Consider the following 10385-nt stretch of genomic DNA (forward strand, 5'->3'; position numbering starts at 1 on the left):
GATATACAATAAACCCATTAATTATAATTAGCCCACACTTGTGCTCTTCACAAATCCTTGAAACTTTATTTCTGATTCAAAAGAAAATTTGTTTCACAGTACAGTGTTTGTCCTTACACCTTTCTTACAACAGCAGTATGGACTCCTGATTGTACTTTTTCCTTAGCCTCCTTTCCAGTCACCATAAGCTTTGCTTTATCTACATGGGTTTTCATTTCTCTCCAATCCATTCCCCACTTCCTCCTTGTAAGTATTTCCAGGTCATCTGCATAAAGTAGCTCCCAGGTTTTCCCTTTTTGTGCTCTCTCTTTTAGCTTCTTCCATTACTGTGGTAAACTTACCACTTCTTCCACATAGATCCATTGTTATGATGGAGTAACATGACTAGCTGCCATTCTACCCCATTTAATTAATTTTCTTGATACTCTGTCAGATGCTTTTTCTATATCCATAATTATGTGATATAATCTTTTTCTCACAATTATGTAGTATAATCTCTTCCTCTGTGCATGGTATGGTCCATTTTCTTCATTCAAAAGGTTTTCAGAATGCTGCTTCCATTGTTTCAGTATCTATAGTCTCATCTTTAATTCTCAGTTGTCATCTGTGTACTTCCCAGTTTACATATTTTTCAGCTACCCATAGTTGCTCTGCTATCCTGAGTATTATATCTTTGCTGATTTGAGTTTCTGATTCTATTCCTCCCAGTTCCCCTTAGCATTCGCCACCAAACTTACCCTCCATTTCTCTTTTCCTTGTATACATCATTGTTTTTTACCATCCCTACCTGCCCTCTGCTAGAGTTTGAAGGCTCTCTTTGCTTCAGTTGCCCTGTATGCATCTTGATTCCACTACTGTATCCCTTTCTCTTTGTCTTTATAACTCTTCTCCAGTGTAGTTGTGCAAGCTTGTTTTGTCTCTTGTTTGTTTTTTTAGTTTTCTGTAAAAGAAAACTATCGAGATGGCTATTTGTCTGTTCGTCCACACTTTTTCTGTCCACCGTCAGATGTTAAAAACTACTGAGGCTAGAGGGCTGCAAATTGGTATATTGATCATCCACCCTCCAGTCATCAAACTTACCAAATTGCAGCTCCCTAGCCTCAGTAATTTTTATTTTATTTAGGTTAACATTAGCCGTGATCATGTATCTGGCATTGCTATAGATGCCAACAACACAGTCCACCACTGGGCTGTGGCTGAGAGTTTCATGGTCTGCAGCTAAGAGTTTCATGGGCTGTGGTTGAAAGTTTCATGGTCTACAGCTAAGAGTTTAATGGGATGTGGCTTTGAGTTTCATAAAGCATTATACGCTGTACGTTTCTTAGGCACATTTTTACTTGTTTTTATGGTTTCCACCAATCAGTTTTGGATGCTTTATGTGTTTCAACTCTCTTGATACTCGTTATTGACTTCTTCATGTTTTAGTTTTCTTGTCTTTATTATTTTTAAGGGCTCATTTTTTCATGTTCTTATTATCCCTCACTCTTAAGTTAGCTTGCTTCAATCTCTGCTGTGTTAAGTCAGCCTCACCCACTATAACATAACAGTACAATAATTTTTTTTTGAGATGCTATCGGTACTTTTTATCATAGTAAAGTTAATCTTCATTTTAGCTTCTCCACTTTTGATTTTTATCAACTTCTCTGTGGATTTTTTAAACGTTGTGTTCAGCTACTTTAATCCTTGGCTTTGGCAAAATTTCATATTGCTTCTCTCTTCATATTTCATTTTCCCAAGTCATATCTATCCATGACATCCTCCAGACCAGCTCTTAGCATTCTTGTGCTGTTCCTGTAGGCCTCCTCATATTAGTATCACATCTGACTGTGGCACTTGTCACTGTATCTGATAGCATTTCCAAATTCTTACTGTTCTTCTCCTGGTCTTCCTGGTGAGGATGAGTAAACTGAAATCTCATGGATAACCTTTTTCCCTAAGATCATATTGGCACTTCCCTTGCACTTAAATACTGCCTGGAACTGAGGGCCGTTTCTCTGGGCTTGAGATCAGCTGTTTACTGGTCATTAAGATTAAGTCACTTTTAGTTGTATAACTTAAAGTATGGGCATTTTTATGAGGATGGAGGAAAGAAAAGAATTGTTATATACTCAATGGTATCCAAAGTGTAGAGAAATATGAAAGTGCATAGAAAACGCCACAGTACAGGTATTCATTGTATGTGTAGGAAAATGGAGTACTGAACTTGGTGTAAGGGGTCCTACATCAGACATCTGGAAAATCTTAGAAAGTTCCCATTTCCTCTAGTGGTAATATCTCAATTGGTGACTGTTACCTTGTTCATCTTCCTCATAATAATAATAATAATAATAATAATAAATCTACCACTGGTAGGTATATGTAAAATATGGGTGTGTAGATTGCAAGTCATTAAAGATTTCTTATTTCAAATATTTTCTTAAAATTACTGTACAGGGAAGTTACCTAAGGTATGTAACTATGATACAGACCAAAATGCGGTATTTGTACCTTACTGAAAGATGGTTTTTAAAAATTTTTTCGGCCCTTTAATTATTATGCATATGCAAAAGCATTTTAATAATTTCTTGGTATTGGAAATAATTTTACTGCAAGAAAAACTCTTACATTACTTGTGTTAGCCATTACACAAGTTTTATTGTGTGTTTTATCAGTGTAATTTCCTATGAACCTCCTGGATTTTTAATTGTTTATATATGCTTAAAAGACTTCAATTTTCAGGCATATGCTGGATTTAGAGCTTTAAAGGGAAGCGTTAGCACTCCCATAGCCGTTGCTACGGGAAATTGGGGCTGTGGTGCTTTTAATGGCAATGCAAGATTAAAGGTAAGAATTTAAAAATATTGTATTTTAGAAATATTCTGTTAAGTATTTTAGTATGATATTGATCATTTGAAATGACTTGTTTTATTGTTCAGGTAGATTGTCAAAACAGTGTACCATAATTTTTTTTTTTTTTTTTTTTTTTTTTTTTTTTTTTTGAAAGAGAAACATACAGTATATGGTTATAGTAAATAGCTTTATGTAAGCATAAATTAATGATTAGTCATTCATTGTTATACTGATTGCCTTGTGTAAAAGGATCCCAAAAAGGACATAACCATAGTTAGTAACAGACTTTCAATAGGAAGCAAAGAGTTTGTTATGAGTTAGCAATGTACAAGATACACAGCAAAGGGTTTGCTTAGTAACTCGTGGTATGCAGATGTAATCCATCCTTTCACCTACTATATACATAAGATTCCCATTGAAAATTTATGTAATTTATTGATCGGGTGCTGGATGTGGTTCTGAGTGAGGGTTAACTGTTTTGGAGGGGAGATACATAGTCTCCTCATTTATTGTAAGTGCTCACTTATATACCAATCCTTTTTGCAAGTAGACATATTTTAATTTTTAGAGAATTTACTTTTCTCATTATTCAGTCCCATTTACTAAAGCTTTTTGTTGGCCCCAACTGTTTCCATTTGGGTTATTGTTCATGTACTTTGATGCGCTAAATCTTTTATCAACTTTCCCAGTAGAATTGAATTAAATTCAGTTTGTCTGATGAGTGGCCCTGTCAGCACTTCTTCTCTGGTGCTTCTGTCTGTCAGATGTTTCCTCTGTTTTATGACAGGTATTTTTTTGAAAACTTGTAAAGTTTATCTCTTCTAACATTTGCTGTAAGTAAATCAACTTGAAAATTCAGGGTTTAGTGATTTTATTTTCCCTTCATTAGCAAGCTAGGTAACTTTCTTCTGGTATCCATTTTCCTCTGAGTATTATCAGGGGAATAAGCTTCTGTCCTTCAAGAAACATATTAAAGCCAGACCAGTAAACCACAAGCAAAATAAGAACTCCAGGGAATATTTTTCAGATATTTAACTGTAACTTTACTCCTTAAGGTGGCTTTTGGTAAGACCAGCATGGATCTCCTTAGTTTTTGGCTCATCTCCTCATAGCATTGATGCAGCCATGATCATTGACTCCACAGATAAACAAGGAAGAAATCCTTGTCTGCATAATTTGGAAAACTTACAGTGCAAACTAGATATTTGGAAAACCAATGTTTTTTTGGTAAAACTTTTTCTACAGATTAATTAATTTTAGATAGCCTTATTCTGTAAGCTTGAAAGTCCATAAAGGAGGAGACCTCATTGTACATATTCAGACTGTGATACACTGTCTTGCAAGCCATCCTCTCGTTCCTTCCTGCCAACATCTGTCTTAAAATTTAAGAGTATGGGGAAAGGGAAAGGGAGGACGGTACTAAAAGATTATGATTAGTGGGTTTATAGAAAAGCCTGTTTTATTATAAAAACACTTTGTGTTTATACAAACCCATTAATCATAAATAGCCTGTCTCATTTTAGGAGGGAAGGTGATTACAAAGAAGCCATGGAATAGAAGGGTAGTAGGCAAGAAGTCTATGTCCTCTCCCAAAGTCCAGCAGTTAAGCAATAGTTGAGTCATATAGAACCATGGGAGCTTTCGTAAAGTAACTGATTTTCAGTGGAAAACTTCAGTCTCAAAATAGTACATTCATCAGGTATATGAATCTTGGCAGGTACCCTGGAAAACACATGCCTCCATGTGTACCATTTTCTTGAAGAATGCAGTTCATGAGGAGAAAGATGATTGCCTCATATTATCCCCCATTGGTAAGGCATTTTCCACTGTGACAATTGGTTCCAACAAATAAACATCAGGCATTATTGGTAAAATCATGTAAATAAAACCTGGTTACAGCTGCTTCAAACAGAACAGTGGTAGTCTGATATTTGAAAACTGAGTCCCCCTACCTGCCAGAGACTACATTAAAGGAAGGATCTAAGAACCTTACTGACTGCATCAAAGGAAGGATTAAAGAACCCTGCTGACTACATCAAAGGAAGGATCTAAAGAACCCTACTGACTACATCAAAGGAAGGATCTAATGAACCCTACTAGGAGTGTCTGCCAATTCACTAAATTAACCTTGGCACAATGGTAACCTCATTCTGCTCTGCCAAAGCAAAGATCTCTAATGCCACCTTGTTCATCCATGATTTCTCAGATAAGGTATGACATTGGTGTTGTTTGCCATAGCCGTGGTGCAGTGACCAAGGATGGTCATAAGTGCTTAAAGGCTTAAGAAAACTGCCTGTAAATCTCTCATTGTCTGAAAGTTTCAGAAGATGGGCACTCCAACCCTCATTAGAAGGGTCTGAAACACATGGCTCTTATGATCTGGCAGAACCCCTCAACAGAGTCCACTGATCATACCACCACTAGAGATTGTGAAGGACAGGCTTCATTGGCTGGAGTCAGGGCTGTCTGCCAGCACCAAGCCAACTACGTTTGGAGAGAACAAATAGAAAAGTAACTTTGTGGAATCAGCTTCTAAGACAATACCTTGGGTTGTTACTGGCTTTCTCTTTTGGATGCATGGTCTTGTTGGGCAGCTGGTGATGTGAATTGCAGTTAAAAAGGTGTTTAATGGTTGGGAGGAGAAATTTTTCTGCCTTGCTTCCAAGTCAGGTTTCTCCTTCATGATGTGAAGAGCCTCTAACATCTGTAGCTATTTCACTTTGAGGATACTGCTTATTATCCTGATGTCACAGATAATGACTGGAGATTCTCTTTGCCAGGCACATCATCATCATGATCCCAACATGGGAACCAGGGCATCCAACAGACATGATGTGTTTTGGTAAACAATGTTTCTTTTGAGAGAATCATGTTAAAGAGGGGCAGGGTTATTTTTCAAAAATTAAATCTTTTTTTCCGTTATTTTACCAATAAAATACAAAATTAATTTTATGTTGTACACTAGAATTTAGAATTTGTGGTAACTATGGAATTAAAAATGAAAATATGTTCTCAGAGATCAGGCTGTGTGAAAAAATTCTATTACCAAATTGTTTTAAACAATCTGTTGCCACTGCTTCCTTACTTTTCTTAGTTTGTTTTTGTATAATTAATTTTTACGTCTGATGGACTGAATATGTAATGTTACTAATTCAGTTACTATAGTGACTTTTTCTTTGTTTTCCACAGGCATTAATTCAGTTAGCTGCCTGTGGCTTTACAGGCCGGAATGTTGCCTATTTCACTTTTGGTGATGAAAAATTACGTAATGATTTGTCTACAATGCACATTTTTCTCAAGGAAAACAATATTACCGTAGGTAAGTTAAATATGTGTGAGGTAAAATTATTTACTTTTATTCAGATAGCATCATTGTACCCATAGTCTTTTTATGGTAAGTAAGGAATTTTAGAAGGCATTTCCATAGTTGTGAAAGATTTTTTCCAAACACAAAGCTTTATATCAGATCTTAATCAGGTGTATGATTTGCAGCCATATCATCTAGTAAAATCAATTCTTACCAAAAAATGCTTCTGTTTTTACAGCAGAACTGTATGCAGTTAATTTAGGAATCATTATTTTTTAAAATATGCCACCACAGACATTCTTAATCTTTGATGGCTCTAGACGTACTGTAGAAGCCCTTCAAAAGATTTGTCCTAAAATTTCTCTGGTACAAAAAATAAGGTTTTACTAGTTTAATGTATGAATTTAGTGTAAATATTGAAATGTATTGGGTCCCTGCTCATGTAGGCATACTGGAAATACAGATGCATATAAAGCAGCCATGTGGTCTGCTGTGTAGCATAAATACAAAAGGTAAAAATCAAGATGGGGATTTCACCCTCGAGAATATGGTAAATCAGCATGTTAAAAAGAAGGAATGCCTTGTGTGAATCAATGAAATTAGAAGCATGGAGAAAATTACATTGTTGACCAGCACAGGAAAAAAAACAGTCCTGATAGGCTAGGAGTTGTAGACTGTCCCAAATTGTGAATATATAATATCATAGCTACAATTAGGGCCTTAGAATGTCAGAATTTATGGACAGAATGAAGTTGGAAGACCATATGAATAAGGAAGTTGCAGAGATATGTGATGTCCAGTAGCTGGAAAACAGTCTGAGATCTCTAAGATGGAGAGGGTTTGGACATTAGAAGGAAGGTTAACAGTCGGTCAGAATGCAGTAATGCTGAAGTAGTTGGCATAAGACCTGTAGGAAGGCCCAGAAAATCATGGAAAGAGGGGATTAATCTATCCAGAGTTAGCCCGCCTAGGAGTCAATACGGAAAGAGCACAGAATAAAGTAGAAGTGACTCATTTTATTTATTCACATGAAGCTAAAGCTTAGCAGGCATGTCTTCTTCATTAGTGATACTGAAGCTGAAACGATATAAAGGACTAGTTTGACCTTATTGTACCTGTAATAACAATTTAAAGAATAAAGAATTATTAAAATTATCTAACTTCTAAAACAGTTTGATGTTCTGTCAGGTTGTGAAAGGAATATGTGTAATAAGAGTTGTTTGATGCTAATTTGAAATACAAGGTTGTATCCATAAATTTTCTTTTTCCCAGGGGAACTGGTACAAGTGTTACTGCATTATGGGCAAAAAGAGTGGGCAGATGGCTCTGACTTGTATCATTATATATACCATAGCCTGGGATCGTTTGATTCTGATACAGATGAAGAAAATGGAGATTTTAGTGGTAAGTATTCTTAGTGCTGTCTAGTTTATCTGCTCAGTACTAATGTTATCTGTATTTTTTATCATTTCTTTTGTCCTTTGTAATGTGAACAGTTTCTTTTTGATCTTGAGCCAAGTTTTTTTCACATAAGTACTGTGTAGGAGACTAATAAATTGTACTTTATTGTATGGTTTATAGTAGAAAACAAATGCCTGATTGGATTGGAATTATCTGTTATCAGTCCACAAATTTTTAGTAATGCTATCAGTTTTACTTCCTAAAAATATATTTAAAGGCATATTCAGTACTTTAAGATTTTATATTAGTGAATGGTTGGGTGATGTATTTATTAATGCTTGGTAACTTACGCTATGAAACACAACATTTGCTATTTGTAGAGAGCTCATGATCATTTGTTTTGGAAATCATTAACTTTATACGCCTGATTCCAATAGCTTCATGGCATATTGTTTGAATCATTCAGAAGATGAATAGTTAATTTTTTTTATGAAAAGCATAAATTAAAAATGGGGATCTAACTGAATAACATATGCTGTAAATTTTAGAAGCATTAGTACTTTTTTATAGAATATGAAGAATGCAGTGATAGTATTTAAGCCATATTTATGAACCCTACAAGAAAAATTAGTGAGATCAGTAGTCTCCTGGTGTTACTAATGTATCAGTGATGTATAATGAGTAAAGGTTCATTTATTCATCATAAAATAGTTTGATGTGACCACTGAGTCAGATTTTATAACTCTTAGGATCCATTTCAGTACTCATAAGGTTTGCCCATAGAGTTTGTTCTCAGATGACTACTTAAAGTTGGAGCAAGGTAAAGTTGAAGAAGTTGAACAGCTAACTTGAAAGAAACCAAAGGGAATGGATAATAAGTTAGTACTGTATTTAAATAAATCTTATAGCAGGCTACTAATCTTTATGTAGTGAAAACCTTCCAGTCATCAGGTTAGGAGCAGAGGGAATATCTTACAGTAAATCACTTACCACTCTGTGGGTGGGTACACAGATTACAAAAAAAAATTAAAATGAAAAATGAGTTATAAGGCAATCCAGTGAATTTGTAACATTAGTGACCTCTATCAGAGATGAATGAATAATGACCATTGTGACTGCCTTAGAAATTGAGGTCTGCCAATGCATGCACAAAGGATCGGGAAAGTTTGAAATGATTTTGTGGCACATGAAAAGCTAGATATAAGTAATGAGTTTGTGATGAAACAAGCATACTTCTTTGAGTAACTATCTAAAGATGTGGGTCTTTGCCACTTAGATAATGTACAGATGGGGGGCTTAATTCATTACGAAGTCATGTTTTGTTTGAATGGTATAAGGAATTCTTTATCCTTTTTCATACTTAGAATTACTTCTAACTCCTTAAAAATATATTTCTAGGATCTACTGCAAAAAATGAAAGGACTGATGCATCCCAAAAGTCATCTAACACAGAGCCCAAGTGCACAAAGCCCAGCCATCCTAAAAAAAATGGTAGTCAACATAGCTTAGCATCTAGTTCAAGTTATGGAGAACCATGTAACAACTCTGCATCATCAAGCACCTTACCACAAATTACAGCTCAATCATCACACAAGAAAGAGGAAAATTTAACAGAAGAAAAAATTGTCCAGGTTTTGATGGAATGTGACCGTTTAGTTGAAGGCCAGAAATGGAAGAACCCTGAAAAAACTTTTTCTGATGGAGTGGAAGTGCATGAGGATAATAAATTTCTTTCAGAGAGCAGTGAAGGCAAATCACAATTAAGCAAAGATTCCGGTGACATCACAACAAAGAATCATGAGAAGAGTATTGATAAAGCTAGTAAAAGTTTAAGTGAACCAATCAGCCTATTAGCTTCTTTAGATGACATTGATAAGCAGGCTGTTACTTAGTTCTTATGTTTTAGAACTGTTTGTCATTTACACTTTTCTTTGTCTGTCAGGTCGTAAATATTTAATAATTTTCTCTTATTTGATTCGTAATGGATGCGTTGTAAGAGAATGAATGTTGGCACAGGTTCATTTACACTGTGATACAGAATGATACAGAAAGAGTGAAATAGGAATGATCTTTTAAGTAAATGAATTGTGAATTTCAAATATGGATTTCTGAAATTGAAGTTTTTCCAAAAAAGGAAGTACTTAGACATATTTCGAGTATTGTTTAATATGGAAAATAGTTGACATCATAAACATGAATATTATTTGAAGGCCTTTTACTCAGTATTAGGTAGCAGACAATTTATTAAGTACTGGGTGGCATGTGCGACAATTATATAGTTAGTGTTGCAGTAAAGACTGATTTTAAATCCTTGTGTGATGAAACCTTCTAAATTTTACTACAGTGACAGTATTTATATTTGCCTTAGGCACTCAGTATTATTTTAGAGACCCTCCCTCAAACTGTAAAGGACATTTTGATAGCACTGAATTGTCATTGTTTCTACCATCTGTAGATGCAAGTAAAGAATTATTGAAGAATGTATTTTAATTGTTTATGAAGAGTGATAGGGAAATTTTCTCTTGTTAGAAAGCCAACATAAACTTGAATAGCATTGCTTCAGGAAAGCGTTGATTAAGCATTATTGAGACACTCACAATAAGAACTGCAGTTTGCTTAAGTCTCATAGCCAGATGCTTTGGATACTGTATTGTGTGATCTTGCTAGCTGTACAAAAAATCTTTTTTCCAATTATATTTTTGAGTTTAAATTTAAGCCTGGAAAAGTAATTGTAAACTTAACTTCTGTGTACTTTAGTGTAAAACAGAATAATGAAATACAGTAATTCCAAAAAATATTTTGGGTGCACATTGATGTGAACATTAAATGAAAGATGTTAATTTTAAAA

General features: G+C 34.9%; 1 protein-coding gene across 2 annotated transcripts in view; it reads left to right on the forward strand.

Annotated features, from left to right (window-relative positions):
* Positions 1-10385, forward strand: part of Parg (Poly(ADP-ribose) glycohydrolase) — a 36546-nt gene extending 26161 nt beyond the window's left edge. For both annotated transcript variants that reach the window (XM_067103608.1, XM_067103607.1), the window contains exons 12-15: positions 2719-2823; positions 6019-6148; positions 7409-7540; positions 8936-10385. In XM_067103608.1, coding sequence (XP_066959709.1) covers positions 2719-2823; positions 6019-6148; positions 7409-7540; positions 8936-9429 — 861 coding nt within the window. In that variant the 3' untranslated portion in view covers positions 9430-10385. The remainder of the gene's footprint in view (positions 1-2718; positions 2824-6018; positions 6149-7408; positions 7541-8935) is intronic.

The sequence above is a fragment of the Macrobrachium rosenbergii genome, chromosome 5 (assembly GCF_040412425.1).
Source record: "Macrobrachium rosenbergii isolate ZJJX-2024 chromosome 5, ASM4041242v1, whole genome shotgun sequence".
NCBI lineage: Eukaryota > Metazoa > Arthropoda > Malacostraca > Decapoda > Palaemonidae > Macrobrachium > Macrobrachium rosenbergii.